This window comes from Eurosta solidaginis, chromosome 3 (genome assembly GCF_040869045.1).
Source record: "Eurosta solidaginis isolate ZX-2024a chromosome 3, ASM4086904v1, whole genome shotgun sequence".
Lineage (NCBI taxonomy): Eukaryota > Metazoa > Arthropoda > Insecta > Diptera > Tephritidae > Eurosta > Eurosta solidaginis.
The window spans coordinates 15,830,725-15,852,955 of NC_090321.1; the positions used below are offsets into that span (position 1 = coordinate 15,830,725).

The window sequence follows — 22,231 nt, forward strand, 5'->3', positions numbered from 1 at the left end:
AGAGGAATTTACTTTTCAGTTGCCTACCTAGTCCAAAGTAGCATTTATTGTCAACAGTGATTCTTCGCTGGATTTCAGAGCTGATGTTCTTGTTAGTGTTAATGCTGCTTCCCAAATAACCGAAATCTTTTACTATTTAGAAATTATGGCTGCCAATAGTGGCGTGATTGGAAAAGCGCTGACTCTTTGCTCGATGACAGCAGGTACTTCTTTTTCCAGTTTGGAGTAAGCAGAACTAACTGCGCGGTGTTAAGGCCAATGATATCAACGTCATCAGCATATGCCAGTAATTGCACGGTGGAAATCTGGCCAATAGTAGTTTTACCAGGTCTGCATCCGCGCTGATAATGTCCAATCATCCGATTTACGGTGATCTGATAGACGTTTTTGTATGTGCCTTACCAACTCCTCGCCGCCGTATATAAATAGCTCTGCAAGCAATCCATCAGCGCATGCGGCTTTGATTTTTTAATCTGGTTATCGATACTCTTACTTCGTCGTAGTCGGGTTAAATAAAAATAAATGTAAGGCGCGATAGCCTCCGAAGACATATTTTAGGCTGAGCTTCTCTTCCAATTCGTGCCGTGATCCTTTTAATTTCTCTACAAATTGGCGGCATGGGGCCTGCTTGTTTTATGTCGACTCCGAACGGTATCTGCCAGACAGAGGAGTTTTCACTGAGAGCTTTTCATGGCAGAAATATACTCGAAGTGCTTACCAAACACTGCCGAGGGGCGACTCGGCTTAGAAAGCTTTTCTTCTAATTCAAAAATCTTATTTCTAAAATATTGATGTTGCTTTGCCCGGGGTGTGAGCCGAGAACCTTCGGTGGTAGGCGGAGCACACTACCATCACACCACGGCGATCGGGTTAGGGAACAATTATTCCATCATCACATATTGAGGGCTTGGGTTCCTCCTCCTCCCTGGGCTTTTCATCCCCATTTAAAAGCACAGAGAAATGTTCCCTCCATGATCTAATCACCCTCTGGACATCGGTTACTATGACTTCTTCTTCGTTTTAACAGGAGTTTACTCTGGGCTTAAAACACTCTGTCTGTCGCCGTACTTTTTGATAAAATGTGTAATAGTATCTATGTATGTATATATATTTTTTTAATTTTCCATGTTACTCTCATTCGCGTCATTATGCATTCATTATTCACTTGAAGTTCATAATAAATAGCGGCCAATCAATCAAAATATAATGCTGTAAATATTAGACTCGTCCAAAACTAATTTGCAAAATACTTCAATATTTACTCTTCTTTCTCTCTTACCTAGTATTTACAAATCTTTACTTAACCTTTTACAGGGATTCAAACGGCCTCCGTCCAACTACTGAATGGCAATCGCAATGAAGTCACACTCAAGTGCCATGTGGAGGGCTCTTCTGGTGATGGAATGCTCGAAATCGAATGGTTTCGCAACAGCGAAAAATTGAGTACTCTCAAAAATATTGAATTGCAGCAAAACCGTCTTATTATACGCCAACCGACTGCTGCCGATAGTGGACTCTATCGTTGTATTGCGTCTAATGCAGCTGGACGAGCGATGAGTAAAAAAGGTTACGTACTTCAATGGTCTGGTAATGCTGGTGGATTGCCTGAACGTAATGAACTCATCATCGGCGGTGGTAGAAGTGGCAGTACCGCCTTTTCCGCCTCCAGTTGCATACCACGCCTTAAGAAAAACCAAAAATTGCCTATAGAATCAATGAATCAAGTATTTCTTTGCCGTGGTAAACGTGGTGGACAGATGAACGAAGATAAATTAGCTCCCATCACAGATGTTACCATCACAATGGGTCCAGGCAACAAGAACATTAAAGAGAACGAACCCACAGAATTGATCTGTTCGCATACGGTGCCAGAAAAATATCATCAAGCCCAATTACGTTGGCGAAAAGATGGCAAACTTTTTAAGACGTTAGAGCTCAATGCATTTTCTACAGCATCTACAATCACACCTTCTGAAGCGGGAAAGGAGCTGACATTGCGCGAGGATACACGCATTGTGCTAAGTCGTAGTAATGGTTCTTTGTTGTTTAGTAATGTAATTGCGAGCGATGCCGGGCAATATGTTTGTCAAATCTACGTGGAAGGTCATCGGCCGATTACATCAGAACCTGGCGAATTGCAAGTCATCGAACAGTTAAAGTTTGTACCGCAACCGACATCAAAGAATTTAGAGCTGGGCAGTATAGGAAAGGTGCATTGTAAGGCACAGGGCACGCCACCGCCGCAAGTCAAATGGATACGGGTAAGTCTCTACTTACTTAAGTACTTACTTACATAAATATGCAAATATATTTGACTTATGAAAGAACGTACATATGTATGTTTTTATATACGAATATGTGCTTTAAGCGTGTTGTAAGTTGTAAGCTAAAACTACTTTAAATATGTGTATATATTAGGGTGGGTCGATTTATTAACCGATATCGCGCCATCGATTTTTCGTTAGGATTTGGACTCAGGAAAAAAAGTTACAATACGCATATCCAAAAAATTAATTTGCGAGCCTGCGAAATTTCATTTTCTTGATTTTTTTTCTACTTTGATTTTTACGGTTTTTTCATGACCTACTAAAACAGATTTCATTTGATTGTAAAATTTTCATGTATACCCTGTCCGACCCAAAAATGTCCGCTTAAAACGTTGGCGATAACAGTTTCTTGAAACAAAAAAAAAAAAATAATTCTAACTTTTTTCAACTTAGATTTTTAAGGTTTTTTTCATGACTTACTAAAAAAAATTTCATTTGTAAAATTTTCACGTACACCCTGTCCGACCCAAAAATGTTCGAAAAAAAAAAAAATATTTTGACTTTTTTCGACTTTGATTTTTAAGGTTTTTTTCATGACCTAATGTCCGCTAAAAACGTTGGTGATAAGTTTTTTGAAAAAAAAAATAAATAATAATTTTTGGGTTTTGCGGAGTGTTTTGGTCGAAAAATTGACCCTTTCGCAATTTTTTTTACGCAGGCTCCAAAATTATTTTTTTGGGTATGCTTAGTGGAACTTTTTTTCCTGAGCCCAAATCCTATCGAAAAATCGATGGCGCGAGATCGGTTAACCTTCGTTCATACAAATCTACCCACCCTAGTATACATACTCATATTATATTTATTTGTAGCTATGTAAATCTGTCGGCCGCGAAGACTAAGCTGTATAAGAGACCAAGAATGAGTATGCAGAGAAGACAAACAACAGAATAGTTGGCTGAGATATTAAATGTTCAAACAATGTGGCAGGGCACAAAAGCGCAGCGGTTATTCCACTTTAACCATTGTCCATTTCAAATAAACTTTCAGCATTGTTTGGGTTGTTCAAAAAAGCAATGTGAAAGATAATAGCTAGTAATGGCAGTGCAACTGACTTCGAAAAGTGAATGGGGCTCTGGACTCAAGTAACACAGCAGACTTTCTTATGTTCGCATTTTTTATACCCAGTTATGCTATGAACACATTAGCTCAATTGTGTGTGCTTAACGAACAGCACGAAAAGCTGCAAGAATCACATGTGCTTCGCAGAAAAATTCGAGCACGGCTATCGCGTACTCCACCTACCACACCGAAGGGTTCGGTTCTCAGGCAAATACACATCCGGCACATGTATGTGGGCAATTAGATATTGTCTTCTCTAGGACTACAGTTAAACCGAATGTAGAAAGTGCGGGATGCAGGGGCCTAGACTAAGATTCTAGCTTTTAGGGGTGGCTTCTAGAAGCAGCAAATAAGATAGGTTAGTGATGTATATTGGAACGATTTTCCGTCATCCCTTGACAAATTTGGTTTTGAGACAAACCGGTTTCGGCGTTGTGCCATCATCAATGTCGATTTTCGTTCTGATCTGGTGTTGTCGTTTGCCCTGTATTTATAGTTCTCTCTTATATGCTTGAACTTGAGGTCATATATAATATCGCTGCAAACAACGGATATAAAAAAGCATTAGTAGATAAGCTCAGAAGGACAAATGGAGAACCAAAAAGAAATAATGAAAAAGAAAATAATAGCTGGACGACTATGACATATACTGGAAAAGCAACATATAAATTGGTAAACTTCTTTAAAAAAAATACAACATGAACACGGCATTTAAAACATCGAACAATCTAGGGCGAAAATTAAGAACTAACACTAACTCAGAGGATCTGTTTAGCAGCCACGGCGTATACACGCTTACCTGCGGATGCCAGCATAGTTACATAGGACAAACAGGACGGCAAATAAGAACGAGGTTCAGAGAACATATTAGAGATTACAACAAAAAATACGGAATCCAAACATTATACCCGAGTCTAACTTCGCGAATCACATGGTCGAGAATGAATGATCCCCAGCAAACATCAATAAGACAGTTAGGGTTCTTCACATACAAGCAAAAGGCCGACGTCTCAACGTACTCGAAATATGGAAATCTACAAACAGAAAACATTCGACGGTAGAATAATAAACGAACAGATAAACACAATTTCTGACACAATATTCGAGCCTTTAAAACTTGTTTACAAGAAACAAAGTAATCACACAGGTACAACAACAAACAAACACAAAACGATTAACGCACCAAAGTAACAAACCCACAAAGAAGGTCAAACGACTAAAATCACGGATTTTTACCTACCCCAGTCAGCCACACAAATCGATTAGTAAACCACCCTCAGTTCTGAATGAACACACAGCACATACACATAACTAAATATACACAAGCATCAATTTGACAATACCTGCTCATGTACCTACGAACTATAAATACAGAGCAAACGACAACAACAGATCTGAACGAAAATCGACACTGATAATGGCACAACGCCGAAACCGGTTTGTCTCAAAACCAAATTTGTCAAGGGATGACGGAAAATCGTTCCAATATACATCATTTATCGACCCTGTCGAAAAATCAACAAAACAATATAAGATAGGTCAGCTTTTAGTACTATCCAAGAGGACGGAATTGTTTATAACGCAAGTCGAGCAAACTTCTGGTAATATTATGGACACTTTCGTTTTATGTGGGATCTTCACGGATTGGTCAGTTCGACCAAACACATGTAATTTCGAATCTTCTTACTTCAAATTTTGAAGAAATACATTACATAGTAACAATATGGTAATTGCCCGAGTTTTTCATTCCATTCACTGAAAAAGTGATGTAAAATGCTATTTAGGTAGCTTGCAACAATCTGCGCAAGTGAACGCAATCGTGATTCCTCATTGATAATCTGTATATTTTTATAAAAGTTAGCTAACATTTTATAAGAATATATATGAAGCTATTAACATTAATTAAGAAAATACTTGGCACATTTAACCTCTGAGGAGATTTATGCCGACCTTGTCTTCTGGTTTGCGTCGTGCCCGTTTAAATTTTTCCGGGACGGGACCTACATTAATTAATTATCACTGATAAGCTTTTCATGGCAAAAATACACGCGGAATGTTTGCCAAACCACTGCTGGGGTCGACCCCTCTTAGTAAGACCTTTTTATTTATTTATTAATACAGTCTACAGAATACAAGTCTTACAGATTAATTGGCATATTAGAAAACTTTCTAAGCAAATTATTAATTAAACAACAAAAACAGATTTAATTTAAACCTATCAATATACAAATTAAAATTAAGGGAATTAGAGTAAGTATTACAAAGCTTGATGCATCTAGTAATTGGCTCATTATCACCATAATTCGTATAATGCCTTGTACTTTCAAATATACGAACGTTCCTTAAACTACGAGGAGGAATATATAAAATGATCAAATTTTCTAAAGCTGTGCAACTGATGCGTCTATTAATTATATTATACACAAAGATAAGTGAGAAATATTTCCTTCTGTCATGCAAGGACTGCAAACCTAGCAGCTTACGCCTCCAATCACAAGAAGGGAGGAAACTATGCCACTGAAGCTTACATAATGCGAATTTTTTAAATATTCCGCTTATTTGCAAACTTCTACTAACGTTCGAATCACTAAACTGTTGAATAAATAACTCCACTATTCAATAATGCAAAATGGTCTTTATTAAAGTACTTCACAATAACACTTATACTTCGCAACTGATAGCTGCTTTTATACTGTCCGGTTTCCTCGCCGACATATTTCTAGGCGCTTCTATTTCCAGAATTTACTAGTTAGTTATCAGCTATAAATTTCTCAGCTATAACTACAGATGCACGATTTTATAGCTTCTCTCATACCCATGCGCGTGTATATGTGAGTGATACTTGCACAATTATTGCATACTTTCGGGAGTATCTCAGATATATGCATGTGGTTGTGCGTTGCTTCTCCGCTGTGTGTATGTACATATGTGTAGACATAATGATTAATTCGTTTATGTAGATACAAGTGACTGCTTGCTTTATTGTTGTTATTGGTTCATTTACTTAGCATCAGACTAGTGATGTGAGTAGCACTTAGTGTCACTAATATTCGTCACAATATCTTTTGTACGCGTTCGATTTTTTGAATGTGTGCAACATAATAGGGACTCCAAATTAGGGAACAGTATTCTAGGCAGCTCCTTACTAGATAAATATATAGCGATTTTAAAGTCAGTGGATCCTTGAACTCTTTGGTGGTGAACTCTTTGTTTTCCGACTATCAGAGAGGTCACGTATAACTGAGAAAATTTTCACATCGTCGGCGAAAATCAGACAGTTTGTGAAGTTGAAACAATCTGGTAAGTCATTTATAAATAATATTTTTATATAATATATAACATAATATTAGAAGTGGACCACAGTGGGTACACTGAGGTATAACTGATACAGCGTCTATCATAGTTCTTGATAACGCAGCTCCCATTTTAACCCGCAGTTTTCTTCCTGTAAGAAAGCTCTTAAAGAAGTTAAGTAGCTGGCCGCTTACTCCATTACACTCCAGTTTTTTTCAAAAGTATATATGTTCTGTGTACACAACATCCATTTGCGTTCGATTTTCAAAAGGATTGATTATCTGGTTTGTCAATGTGGTTAGATTCGTACAGGTTGATCTACCTGGGAAAAAACCATGTTGGCAATTTTAAATAACTGTACTAACATGGTCGAATAATTTTGACTGCAGAATATGGTCAAATAATTTAGCCAAGGTGCATTGTTTAACAATTGGTCTGTAGTTGAGTACATCATTACGATCACCAGATTTATGGACTGGAATAACAGTGCATATCTTCCATTGATTCAAAAAAATTTCATTATTAAGGCACAGTTCAAAGAGAAGAGCAATATAGAGAGCAATTGCACTGCAACAATTTTTGAAAAATAATGGTGAGAAACCTTCGCAATCCGACTTTGGGCTAGAATTCAGCGACGAAATTGCAGAAATGACATCCTCTTCAGAAGCCGTGAAAGTAGTTATTATAGGCAAAGAAGTAGCTGAAAACGACGGAGATGAATGTTTTATACACAGTTTGGAAAAACTTGGCAAATAATTAGCAGGAGTCAACTGTGTCGTCAGAAGAATCACCATTATAATGCAAGCTGGTGGGAAAACCATTTATTTTACGTTTTGAGTCAATAAAACGCCAGAAACCTGATGGGTTAGATTTAAGGTTATCTTCAATTTTATACATGTAATTCCGAAACAAAAAGCCATGGAGATAATCAAAATCATTTCTTAAGCGAAGGAAATTAAGTAGGCCAGTTTCCAGATTACTTTTTTTAAACCTTTTTAATGCTTTGCTTTTCAAATTCTTTAAATTACAAAGCCTAGAACAAAACCAAAGTGCTTTATTTCGGATAATTAGTCTTTTGACAGGGCATAACGAGATATGGCAAGATTTAAATTTTCCCGAAAAGTATTATATTGTAACGAATTTGCTTTAAATCCTCTTATTTGCCCTTTTGCTAGGTTCGTATCGCTAAACTGTTGAATAAATAACTCCAATATTGAATAATGGAAAAATGGCCTTTGTTAAAATACTTCACAATAACACTCAAACTGTGCAACGAATAGCTTAATAACCAAACTGATAGCTTAAATGAAACTGACTTTCAAAATAATACTGCTATTGCTCGCTAGATATCGTCTTAGTCGTAACTGCTTGACAACTCAAATCAAACTGAATTTTAGCGCCTCTACATCTGCGGCCTTTTATACTCTCTGGTTTCCTCGTTCGCATCTTCTAGAATCTACTAGCATTGTCCATGAGCTCTCAAACTTCTCAGCTGTAACTACAATTTTATACATCTTCTAGGCGCTTACAGCATCTACTAGTCCAGTAGCTCTCAAACTTCTCAGCTGTAACTACAATTGCACAATTTTATATTTTTTCTCATTGCATACTTATAGGAGTATCTCAGATATATGCATGTGTTAGTGCATTGACTCTCCGCTGCTCGTATACGTACATGGTACATATATGTAGACGTAGTTATTGTTTCGTTTATGTAGATACATAATGATTGAATTATTGATGTGCATTCACGTCACTGCTTAGCATCGGCTTAGAGACGGCAGCACTCCTTAGTTTTGCTAATATTCGTAACACTGCCCTCCACCTAAGTCTGATCGTCCCGATTAGACAAATCTCTTGATTTAACCGCTGCTAGCCTCTCCAAATGAACCACTTTCATTTTGGTTCGTGGCTTGCCAATGGTTTGTATGCGGTACACTACATCGTTGATCCGTTTTACAACTTTGTATGGGCCTTCCCAGTTACACTGCAATTTCGGGGACAAACCTTTTTTTCGTTGTGGGTTGTATAGCAGCACCAAATCTCCTTCCTGAAACCCTTCCGAATTAATTGCTTTATCGTACCTCGCATTCATCTTGTCACTCATAATCTTCGCTCGTTGCCTTACCAGATCGTGTATCTCTCTCAGCTCTTCTTCCAAGACACCAGTGGATTTCTTGACATTCTTCTCCGCATCGGCATCTATCCCATACTTCAAATCAGCTGGCAGTCGAAGGTCATTGCCAAAAATTACCTTTGCGGGAGTTTGGCCCGTTGTGTCATGTCCTGCCGATCGGTAGGCCATCAAGAATAACGATATGTGTGTATCACAGTCCTTATGGTACTTGTCTACTACTTTCCTTAAATGCTCCTCCAATGTTCTATTGAAGCGTTCCACCATACCATCGGACTGAGGATGCAATGCAGTTGTCCGTGTTTTTCGAATGCCCAACTTCTTGCACATTTCTTGGAACACAGCTGATTCAAAATTCCTGCCTTGGTCAGAATGTAACTCCATTGGTACACCAACCTTGCAACCCATTCGTTTTTAACCACTTCTGCCACTATTTCTGCTTCTTGGTTTGGGATTGGGTATACCTCTGGCCATTTACTGAAATAATCCATAACCACCAGTACGTATTTGTTTCCGCGGTTGCTAGTATGAAATGGACCTGCGACATCCATGGCGATCCTTTCAAATGGTGCACCTGAAATATACTGCTTCATCTGGCCATGACTTCGGGTTTTGGGCCCTTTCGCTCTGTTGCATACCTAGCAATTGGCAATCCACTCGGTGACCGACTGACGGCAACCAACCCAATAGAATATCTGCTTAATTTTCTCGAGTGTCTTCGTGATTCCAAGATGACCTCCACTTGGACCATTGTACAGCTCGCTGAGCACGTCAGGAATCCTCTTCCTGGAAACAACTATCAGCTTCTTCTTGCATTGACCATCCTCACTCTCCCATACTCGATTCAAGCAACCGGATATCAATTCTAAACTCTTCCACTGTGCCCAATATGACTTCGCAATGGGACTCTCTGCTGACATCTCTCTGCTTGGTCTTTCGTTTCGTCCGAGCCCTTGCATAACATGTGACAGATCTGTATCCTCTAGCTGACACTTTCTTAGTTGTTCCTTGTCCCATTCATCCGTACACGTTATAGTCATTAGCCGGACATCTATAATGTCTACTCTAGCCTCGGCCTTTGAGCAGTGCTTGCATTCCAGACTACATGGTCTTCGTGACATTGCATCAGCATTTCCATGGGTACTACCTTTTCGATGCTCAATGGAAAAGTCATAGCTTTGTAGTCGCTCGATCCACCGTGCAAATTGTCCTTCCGGATTACGGAACTGCAGAAGCCATTTTAACGCTGCGTGATCTGTCCTGACACGGAATCGCTGGCCGTAGAGGTATTTGTGAAAATGTTTAATGCACTCTACCAATGCCAACAGCTCTCTCCGTGTAACGCAATAGTTCCTCTCTGGTTTTCCAATTGAACGACTGTAACATGCAACTACCTTCTCTTGTCCATCGACCAGTTGTGATAAAACGCCTCCTATAGCATATCCGCTCGCATCTGTATCTAGAATAAACGTTGCTCCTGGAATCGGGTATGCCAACATTGGGGCAGTGCACAACCGCTCTTTCAGTGTTTGGAAAGCTACTTCTTGCTCCTTCTTCCATTCAAAGGCTCTATTTTTTCTTGTTAGCTCGTGGAGACTATGGGCTACGCTGACAAAATTTGGTACAAATCGGCGGTAATATGTGCACAGCCCAAGGAAACTTCTCAATTCATGCAGATTCTGTGGTCTTGACCAATCCTTTACTGCCTCTATCTTTTCATTCGCTGTACAGGTACCTTCTGTCGTTACCTTGTGACCCAAATAATTTACTTCCTTTTTAAACAGCGCACACTTTTTGGGACTTAACTTCAGACCAGCGCCAGCTATTCTTTGGAAAACTTCCTCCAAGTTCCTAAGATGTTCATCAAAATTCTTGCCCAATACGATGATGTCGTCCAGGTACACCAAGCATGTTTTCCAATGTAGTCCTTTCAGTATCTGGTCCATGAGTCTCTCAAAATTGGCTGGTGCATTACAAAGTCCAAAAGGCATCACTGTAAATTGCCAAAGACCATCACCGACACTAAAGGCTGTTTTCTCTTTATCTTCCTCCTTCACCTCCACTTGCCAGTAGTCGCTTTTCAAGTCCAGTGTGGAAAACCATTTCGTACCAGATAGCGAGTCCAGAGTGTCGTCAATTCTTGGCAATGGGTAGCTATCCTTTTTCGTTACGTCATTCAACTTCCGGTAGTCCACGCAAAACCTCATTTTTCCATCCTTCTTTTTTACAAGTACTACCGGTGAGCTCCATGGACTAGCTGATGGTTCGATGACGCCGCTGTCGCTCATTTCTTGAATGATTTGACTCACAACTTCCCGCTTCGCCAGTGGAACACTACGTGGAGCTTGACGGATCGGCCTCGCATCTCCAGTGTCAATTTGATGTTTCACAACGTTGGTGCGGCCTGGTTTAGAATCATACTGGTCAAATATGTTCGCGTACTTTAGGAGCAGTTGTTTTGCCTTACTCTGTTATGCTTCCTCTAGCCCCTGCGTCCATGCCTTGATGTCATTTGAAAGATCAGTATTACTAGCTGAAACGTGTTCCTGGAGCTGTTCATAGTTAATAACTACTTCAGCCTCTTGGCATCTTCCCAAAATAGCTCCTTTAGTCAGTTTGAGTGGTGACTTGAACTCATTGAGTACTCTTACCGGAATACGTCCATCTTGTTTTGTCATAGCGAGGGTTTTTCCTACAAGTATGTTTAGTGCTGATTTGTTTGCTGCTTCGACAACCCACAATTTGTTTGTCCCACAATCTCCATCAACCTTTGCCCAGATGACTGCTTCGGATTTTGGTGGTATTTGCTGAATCTCTTCCACCAGCACTCGTTTACTGCTGTAGCCTCTCTCGTAGCCGAAATTAAGTGGTACATCCATGTTTTTATATCGCATCGTCTTGCTTTGCATGTCGATCTTGATGCCCTGGTCGATTAAGAAGCCCACTCCAATTATGATTTCATCAACAATTTCTGCCACTATAAAATTGTGTACTACCATGACGTTCCCAATTGCGACTTCACATTCTACTTCTCCAATTACCTGGGTGTCCTCTCCCGTGGCTGTACGTAATCTTGCTCCAAGCAATGGTCTTATCTTTTTGTTGACTAAATCCGCTCGAATGATGGAATGAGATGCACCCGTATCTACAGTCAGTAAACGCTCCTTTCCGTCCACATGTCCTCCAACAGTAAGATTGCTCGATCTTCTTCCAATTTGTGAGATAGAGATTATGGGGCATTCAATTGCGGGAGCCAGCTGTCGCCCCTTGCGGCTGACTCGATTTAGTTTAACGATTGAGTGGTCTTGGAGATTTGCTCATCACCTTCTGCTCTGCGTTTACGACCACCCACATTGTTGGAGCTATTGGAACCGCTGCTGCAATGTCGTGCAATATGACCGCCGCACTTGAAACATTTAATAACTCCGGCATTTTTCTGTTGTGATCCCTTCAGTGCTTCCAAAATTGTGTCTACCCAATCTGGTCTTTCCACTTACACACGATGAGCTTTGTATGCTGGTTTACTCAATAGTGAGGCCGTTTCCTGAGTCAATGCATGTGATACCGTTTCAGCAAATGTCAGCTTTGGGTTTGCGTATGTAGCTCGCTTCGTTTCCACGTCCCGTATGCCATTTATGAAACTCTGGATTTTTACCCTTTCAGTGTATTCCACGGGTGCGTCCGCATTTGCAAGATGAGCCAATCTTTCAATATCTGAAGCAAACTCCTGCAATGTCTCATTTGCTTTTTGGTAGCGGTTTTGCAACTCAATTTGGAATATCTGTTTTCTATGCTCGCTTCCATAACGTCGTTCTACAGCAGCCATCAATGCTTCATAATTGTTCCGCTCTCCTTCGGGAATCGTCTGTAGGATTTCCGCTGCTGGCCCCTTCAATGCCACGAACAGTGCAGCAACTTTATCTTCCGCATTCCAGTTGTTCACTGCTGCGGTCTTCTCAAACTTTAGCTTGAAGACCTGGAAAGGAACAGAACCGTCAAAAGATGGAGTTTTTACCTTCGTATTACTCGCTGAAGCAGCCGGCCGATTAAGTTGCAATTCCTGTATACGACCTCTCAACGCATCCACCTCTGCCTCGAATTTTTCTTCAAACTGCATTAGTTTTTCGTCCATGCGCGCTTCGAGTTTTGATGATATACGCCCCTCTTGTGCTTCTAGTTGTACTGTTATGCGTGTCTCTTGTTCTTTCAGTTGCGTTGGCATATATGTATTTTGTTCTTCCAACTGTGATGACATATTTGTGGATATTTGTGATGACATTTCTGTTATACGTGCCTCTTGTGCTTCAATCTTCGCTGTTATACGGTTCTCCTGCGATTCCAGCTGAGTTTCCATCTTGGATGTAATCTGTGTCGACATTTCTGACATACGCGTTTCTTGTGCTTCAATCTTCGATGTTATGCGTGTCTCCTGTGATTCCAATTGTGATGACATGTTGGTAGATATTTGTGATGACATTTCGGACATTTGTGCCGATATTGCAGCCAATATCATGTTCAGGTCTGTGTTCGCCATTGTCTGCGGTATTTCTTCCATTTTTGTTATTTCCTCGCCATCAAGATGAAAGTCATACTCTTCCACATCAATTCTTTCTGCTTCCATTGCCTCTCGTAGCCGTGCCTGAAGTTCAAGTTTAACGCCGCTTGTATTCAATCCACGGCTCTCCAACTCCTTCTTTAGTTGCTGGATCTTCAATTCACTGAACTTTGCCATGTCCTTGTTGTCCTCTGGAATTTATTCAACAATTCCTCTTCTGACACCAATTGTAACGAATTTGCTGCAAATCCTCTTATTTGCCATTTTGCTAGGTTCGTATCGCTAAACTGTTGAATAAATAACTCCAATATTGAATAATGGAAAAATGTCCTTTATTAAAATACTTCACAATAACACTCAAACTGTGCAACGAATAGCTTAATAACCAAACTGATAGCTTAAATGAAACTGACTTTCAAAATAATACTGCTATTGCTCGCTAGATATCGTCTTAGTCGAAACTGCTTGACAACTCAAATCAAACTGAATTTTAGCGCCTCTACATCTGCGGCCTTTTATACTCTCTGGTTTCCTCGTTCGCATCTTCTAGAATTTACTAGCATTGTCCATGAGCTCTCAAACTTCTCAGCTGTAACTACAATTGCACAATTTTACACATCTTCTAGGCGCTTCCAGAATCTACTAGTCCAGTAGCTCTCAAACTTCTCAGCTGTAACTACAATTGCACAATTTTATAGTTTTTCTCATTGCATACTTATGTACTCATTGTGACTATGTATGTAATAGGAAACTTAATGTTGTGTATAACAACATTGCTAGATACGTCTATGGGTTGAAAAGACTTGACCACGTCTCTCAACATGCTTACAGGTTGCTAAACATTTCTTTCGATAACCTTATTAAACTTAAAACGCTCACTACGCTACATAAATTAATATATATGAAGGAACCTGACTATCTGTATCGGAGGCTAAATTTTCTCCAGTCGTCTAGATCTGTTCTCCTTACCCACTTCAGACATCGTATGCTAATATCTGATCGCCAGTTCTTCATTAATTCCATACGTCTTTGGAACTCGCTCCCTTCTAGACTTAGGCTTATAAGCAATGCTCTGCTCTTCAATAAAGAATTAACAAGTTTCTATAATAACCTAGACAATTAAAATACTGATTCCTTCTAAGCAAATGTACTGTATCATTCCTTTATTTATCTATTTACTATTTATTAAATATATTATTTGTTGTAACCTTTTCTTAGCCATAGTCATTAGCTTTAAGTTTCAAGATTAGATTGTTCCTATTTTATGCCTTGTACCGACTAGCACTGTAAAATAATTTTTGTCAAATTGTTGTGCTGGGATGAATTGCCTAATAAATACAAATACAAATACAAATACTTATAGGAGTATCTCAGATATATGCATGTGTTAGTGCATTGACTCTCCGCTGCTCGTATACGTACATGGTACATATATGCAGACGTAGTTATTGTTTCGTTTATGTAGATGCATAATGATTGAATTATTGATGTGCATTCACGTCACTGCTTAGCATCGGCTTAGAGACGGCAGCACTCCTTAGTTTTGCTTATATTTGTAACAATATGCAACGGTCGGGCCGTTCAAGCCATTAAGAAACGCCCAGTCCATTGAATTTAAAAAATTATTTTACGCTACATAATCCGCCTTCGAATAATCGCGTTCCTCCAAAACATTGGATTTTATAGTTTCGAAATTGTAAAATTGGGTCACAACTAAAATCGCTTTGTGATGCAAGCTGTTACCTAAAATTGGATGCAGGCACTCCTCACAGCACAATTTCAAGTTACTCGAAGAAAAAATTAAATCAAGTAATCTACCGTTATCATTGAAAAGTGAATTGTGCTGATTAAAACCATAGGAGAATATAGTGAGGCAGCAAAGTATTACTGTACAATGACCAAGATAGATGAGTTAGATTGAAGTCGCCAAGAAAAATTATCTCATCAGAGTCATTAGCAAGATCAGCAATATGAGCCAAATTATCTAGGTGCATTTGATAAATATCAATGCTACTACACGGTGGAATATATAAGAGTAATAGTATCAGTGATTTCTTGCATGAAACCTTAATTCTAACACAAATTTGATCAATTAAATCATTAGCCAGATTTAGAGCAATTTTTTTGTTTTACTACATATCTCCGCTTTTATCGCAATCATTACACCGCCTCCCTTTTCATGACCTGTGGCAATAGAACTACGATCTTTACGGTACACATTGTAGCTGTTGTCAAAAAATTCACTTGTGGAGATGTTACTGTTAAACCAAGTTTCAGCGATGGCTAAACAATCTTATTCACGTAAGGATATGCGTGGATAAAATTCTGATGATTTCGTTCGCATTCCGCTAACATTGTGGTAGTAAAGTTTAAGTTGCTTCGGAATCACGTTGCTTTGCCTAGAGTTAGTTATGGCTCTGTTGGACGAAGTCCTTTCTGGGAAAAAAACAAAAAGGGCGGATCCTAACGCTGGCAGGCCAGATATCAGCATTGAGCAATTTATCATAGCAGCAATCCAATACACCCAGTTTAAAATTAACTCTTCTGAGTTTGCCGATATCGCTATCTTTATTGTAGGAGGGCAATAAATATCTGCATGCTTAGAAACATACGCTAGAATATCAGCATCAGATACATTAGGTGAAAAGGAAGCTATATGCAGCCATTTAAAATCAGGAACTACACTTAGTTCATTATTGCTGCTTGAACCAAATATTATTGGTTTAATTATGTTGCGCTTAGCTTTGGTTATAAGTTTCCAGTCGGGTGTTTGCTCAGATGACGATGAAGATGCTTTAGAAGTAGTTTGGTCGACAGTCGAATTACTTTTATCTGGTAAAGGAATTGAGATAGTTGGAGATGGAGAGTTACTGATAGTGCAAGCATGACTTGCTGACTCGCAAGTTGTTGATTTCTTCTCCATCGTGCTAATGAGAGGGGTGAGCTTATGTTTGTTTTGCACACCATCTTTAACGGGCGCAGTAGCAGTCGGTGCTGACAGAAGGGTCTGCTTGTGTTTCTTATTGAAAAAACTTTTTTTCTAAATTTTTTATGTTGCATTTCCTCAAAATTGACTCTTCAGGACATTCGGTGTGTTAGCACGCAAACATCGCGCTGGCCGGATTGGATAAAGGGGCAAACAAATCGAGTCATTTACGCTTTCGCACCCAGGTTTCTATTACGGATATACATTCGAGTCGATGTAGGACGTCGTTGATCGCAGCTTTAACAGCGAAAACAATGTCAGCCTAGAAATCAAACAGAAAATCATTTTTGCTAACTAGTACTACTTTGCACTACGCAGGCAAAAGATTAGTACAGGTCTCCCCTATCAAAAAGAGTCACCACTCTCCATAAGTCTCCCATCATACCTTCCCTGATGTATTACTCAGAATCGTAGACGGTGACGAGAGAGGATAGGATGACTGTTGAAATATTCGACAGAAAAGTTCTATGGAAGATTTTAAGTCCAGTACGTGTAATTGAGCTTTGCGCTGACATCATCATAGAGCAAAGAATAAAAGCCCAAAGGCTTCGCTCTCATGTTATAAGAATGAAAGAAGATGCTCCGTTCCAGAAAGTATTCCCATCAGCATCCTTATTTGATTACCTATGGCCGTATGGACTTTTTTCATGGAATGTATTGAAGTAAATTTATGTAAAATCTGAATGTAACAGGAATGCTAAAAATATACCCATCTCAATGTATGTAAATATGTATCTGCAAGCTCAAATATAGAGGCACACAGGTCCATTACGCAAGACTAGACTTTCAATTAAAAACAAGTAGCTTTGCGTAGACATCATATGTCTATGTAAATATGTACATACATATATGTATAAGTATATTTCATATGTGAGTTTGCATCTCTAATCCATTAATGGTGTTTTTTCTTTTTATGTGGAATTTTTGTTTCGCTTCTATTTGACTTTGGCAACACTTCCAGGTTGACTGCAACACCAAGTTCCTGAATATGAAAAGCAAACCCCACCTACGAGTTAGCAAACAACATAAACCAAAAAATATATAGATATACGAATGTGTGTATGTTTGTGTCATATGCTTACAGGTATATAAGCATTGGTTAGCACTGCAATAGACACATGCAGGCGCCAATATAAGTGCCCAGAGTCAACACATATGGATGTTGCATTCATGTATTTGATTTTTGCTTAGGGGGTGTTGGCTGGTCTCCAACGAAATATTTTAGTAAAATTCTGAGAAGGAGCGTTTTTGAAAAATTCTGGAGCATGGCGTTTTCAAACAAGTTTTGATACAGGGCGTTTTTAAAAGGTTTGCATAGATAGGGTAATCTGAATCCAAAGAAATTGCCACAAAAGAACTGGAGAAATCCAATAACTTCCTATCAAAGAAAATTCAAAAGTAGCAAGTATATGAGTCTTCTTAGAGGACAGGTAAAAGAAATGTTCAAGCTGGCAACAAAGGTCCCGGTACGCGAAGTCTTGAGGGACGAGCACAGAGATCTGTTGAGGATTTGCAAGCGCGAAATCCACAGGACAAAAAGAGCCTCATGGAAGAGTTTCTGTGGGGACATCGAGTGCTCCAGCGAAACAGCGCCGTTGAAGAAAGTCCTAGCTAGGGGAAATAGTTATAGCCCAGAAAAATAACGGGGAAGGGTCACGTAGTAGGAAGAGTCCCTTGGAGCGGCTCTCGACGCACATTTCCCATGGGAAGATAGTGCAGAAATGCCAATAGACAACGCTTACACTTCAATGATGGAGCGGGTAGTGCCGGACTTAGTGACTGATACCTAGATCGAATGGGCGGTGAGGATTTTTTGTAATTTAAAATCGCCGGGTCCAGATATTTTCCCGGCATTGCTACAAATTTCGGTTGGAGCGGTCGTGGCATGGCTTAAAACAATATTCGACGGATGCATGAGACTAATTCATATGTATATCCAACTCTTGAAGAATCGCTCGTGTCGTTTTCCTACCAAAGGCGGGGAAGATCAGTCATATGCGTCGCAAAAACTATAGACCCATTATCTTAACATCGTTTCGGTATACATAGGAAGTTGGCAAACACTACACTGCATAGGGTGGTTGTAAACATAAAGAAAGACTTGGAATATAAGGAGTACTCCTTAGGAGCCGGTGCTGTCAACAAAGTCTCTTAACAGGCGATAACGGAAGGTCTTAAGTACATTAAAGTACATCCATCCCTAAACAGATGGATCGGCTGCATGATTAAATGCGGAAAGATTGCTTCGCAGTGGGGACTGTATGAGGCCACAAAATCGTTGGACAGGGGCACGTCACAGGGCGGGGTAGCAACTGCTCCAGCGGTTCGATTTTTTTTTGGATCGGTCGGGTTGAATGCCAATGCTGATAAGATGGATATGCTCTTGGTCTAGGCCTAAGCTAAAAGGTCCGTATAAGCTCGTACCGTAGACGTCCCTATCAGTTTGGACAAGATTAAAAGAAGAACGAGAGTTACACATGATCGACCAAGCAGGAAAGGCGCAGAAACAAGCGGCTGCAAAGTGTCTTACAACCTTGGACTAACAAGGTTACTTTTATTGAAAAGAGGGGACTGTAGGCTCATGATGAGTATTCTGATTGGACACTGCCTTCTGGCGGCACATGCTTTAAAATCAGGCCTAGTTAGTAATTTCAGATATAAGAAGTGCGGGTCTGAAGAAGAAATGGTCGAGCACGTTTTGTGCTCATGCCCTGCGCTCGCCAGGCTAAGAGACTCCAGCTATCAGGAGTGACACAGCTCTCAGATATAAAAGCAGCAAGTAGCATAGAACCTAGAAAGTTACTGGTATTTGACCAAGAGGATAAAGTTGTTTATAACACAGGTACTGGTTTCTGATGGGGGTTGTCAGTTTGGCGGCCGCCGTGGTGTGATGGCAGCGTGCTCCGCCTACCACACCATATGCCCTGGGTTCGCACCCCGGGCAAAGCAACATCAAAATTTTAGAAATAAGGTTTTTAAATTAGAAGAAAATTTTTCTAAGCGGGGTCGCCCCTCGGCAGTGTTTGGCAAGCGCTCCGGGTATATTTCTGCCATGAAAAGCTCTCAGTGAAAACTCATCTGCCTTGCAGATGCCGTTCGGAGTCGGCATAAAACATGTAGGTCCCGTCCGGCCAATTTGTAGGGAAAATCAAGAGGAGCATGACGCAAATTGGAAGAGAGGCTCGGCCTTAGATATCTTCGGAGGTTATGGCGCCTTACATTTATTTTTTTTTTTTTTGTCAGTTTGGTCGTTGAGCAAACTTCTGGCAACACAATGGACTTTTTCTAAGTTCGTTTGTGATACGGGGAATGGGAGAAGACAAAAAATTACCAAGAATTTTGTGTTCATAATTGCGCGAATGGGAGATGGGACAAATCTCCAAAAAAAAATGTGTTTAGAATTGGGTTGTATATGTTCGTAAGTATGTATTGGTTTAGTTATACATAAAATTTTTTAATCTCTTCTAGGAGTTCGATGCTCAATTACCCGAGGCTGTCGATGATATTAACGGTACATTAATATTCAAAAACGTCAGCACTGAGCATCGCGGTAATTACACTTGCATAGCAAGCAATTCACAAGGACAAATCAACGCTACTGTTATTGTCAATGTAGTGGTAGCGCCACGTTTCTCCGTCGCACCCGAAAGTCCCATTGAAACTGGTGAAATGGGTATTGCTGTTATGCATTGTCAAGCAATTGGTGATCCCAAACCCACAATAAAATGGGATAAAGATTTGAACTATTTAAGTATTAATAATACAGACAAAAATCGTTTCCGCTTTCTGGATAATGGTACGCTGGAAATACGCGATGTACAGCAAGATGATGAAGGGCGTTATGGATGTACGATAGGTAATAGTGCCGGATTGAAACGCGAAGAAGTGCGCTTTGTTGTCAAATGTGAGTAAAGCCCATATACATATCGTGCTTTGACCTCCAAAAAGTAAACAATTTAACTGTCTAGTAAAACAATTTTAATTTATTAAAAAAAAAAAACACTTTTAAAAACATATGCATATATAAACAAATTTATGTATGTATGCGCTGTGAAAACCCCGCCATTTCACCGTTTATGTATTTATTGGGGGTGAGCACTTCGGCTCTAAGGAATTGGCTGCGTTTTGAGCAACCTTATTTTGTTATGAAAAACCCCCTTTGGGATAAAATTTTAAATTATGTCTTTAGAATATTTCACTAGTCAGTTGAGAAGTACAAGCGCACTCAATGGCCAATGAAACAAACGAAAGAAAAACGTTCATAGTTTAAGTAACTTGAAAAATGGGGCTTCCCGTCTTTGTTTCTCTCCTAATACCCAGATCTTACTTGAAGAAAATAATAAAAACATGTATATTTAAGAATTGTTGGTTAGAATCTATCGATGTTACATAAGGTCAGCCAACTTGACCCAGTGTTAGTTATGCTATTCATTAATGACCTTCCAAATGCGTAATGACCTCCCACTTTGTTGATTTCGTACTGATTTCAATAAGCACTGCAAAAATATGGACACGTCCGTCTCACTCCTCGTAATAAATAAATATCTACTTTCATAAGCAATGATTTGGAAGGATGGATTGGAAGACGTCCTTTTCAACACCCCAAACTTATCACCAGCTCCAATAACTTTGGGCGGGCGGCTTGGAATGTGACATCCTTTTCAGCCTACCCAACCCTAAATATTGTGTGATAAATACATATATATTAGCTGCTCGAAATCACGTCTATTCCGACAGCATTAGCAATCAATTCTCGTTGCTCGGCATCACGTACATCCCGACAATTTATTTAATAATATATATATAAACAAGTAAGGAAGGCTAAGTTCGGGTGTAAGCGAACATTACATACTCAGCTGAGAGCTTTGGAGACAAAATAAGGGCAAATCACCATTTAGTAAAATGAACCTAGGGTAACCCTGGAATGTGTTTGTATGGCATTGGTTTCAAATGGAAAGTATAAAAGAGTGTTTTAAAAGGGAGTGCGCCATAGTTCTATAGGTGGACGCAATTTCACGATATCGCCATAAAGGTGGACCAGGGGTGACTCTAGAATGTGTGTTGTACGATATGGGTATCAAATGAAAGGTGTTAATGATTATTTAAAACGTAGTGGGCCTTACTTCTATAGGTGGACGCCTTTGCGAGATATCGCCATAAAGGTGGAACCGGGGTGACTCTAGAATGCGTTTATACGATATGGGTACCAAATTAAAGGTATTAATTAGGTTTTAAAAGGGAGTGGCGCTTAGTTGTATATGTGAAGGCGTTTTCGAGATATCGACCGAAATGTGGATCAGGGTGACCCCGAACATCATCTGTCGGGTATCGCTAATTTATTTATATATGTAATACCACGAACAGTATTCCTGCCATGATCCCAAGGGCTTTTGATTTCGCCCTGCAAAACTTTTTCATTTTCTTCTACTTGATATGGTAGGTGTCACACCCATTTTACAAAGTTTTTTCTATAGTTACATTTTGCGTCAAAAAACCAATCCAATTACCATGTTTCATCCCTTTTTCGTATTTGGTACAGAATTATGGCTTTTTTTCATTTTTCGTAATTTTCGATACCGCAAAAGTGGGCGTGGTCATAGTCGGATTTCGGCCATATTTTATACCAAGATAAAGTGAGTTCAGATAAGTACGTGAACTAAGTTTAGTTAAGATATATCGTTTTTTGCGCAAGTTATCGTGTTAACGACCGAACGGAAGGACAGACGGTCGAATGCGTATAAAAACTGGGCGTGGCTTCAAACGATTTCGCCCATTTTCACAGAAAACAGTTATCGTCATAGAATCTATGTCCCTACCTTCACAAGGATTGGTAAATTTTTGTTCCACTTATGGCCTTAAAAGTATTCTAGACGAAT

General features: G+C 39.6%; 1 protein-coding gene across 2 annotated transcripts in view; it reads left to right on the plus strand.

Moving 5' to 3' along the window:
* Positions 1–22,231, plus strand: part of otk (off-track) — a 138,697-nt gene that overhangs the window by 109,259 nt on the left and 7,207 nt on the right. For both annotated transcript variants that reach the window (XM_067771076.1, XM_067771075.1), the window contains exons 5-6: positions 1,315–2,261; positions 19,824–20,259. In XM_067771076.1, coding sequence (XP_067627177.1) covers positions 1,315–2,261; positions 19,824–20,259 — 1,383 coding nt within the window. The remainder of the gene's footprint in view (positions 1–1,314; positions 2,262–19,823; positions 20,260–22,231) is intronic.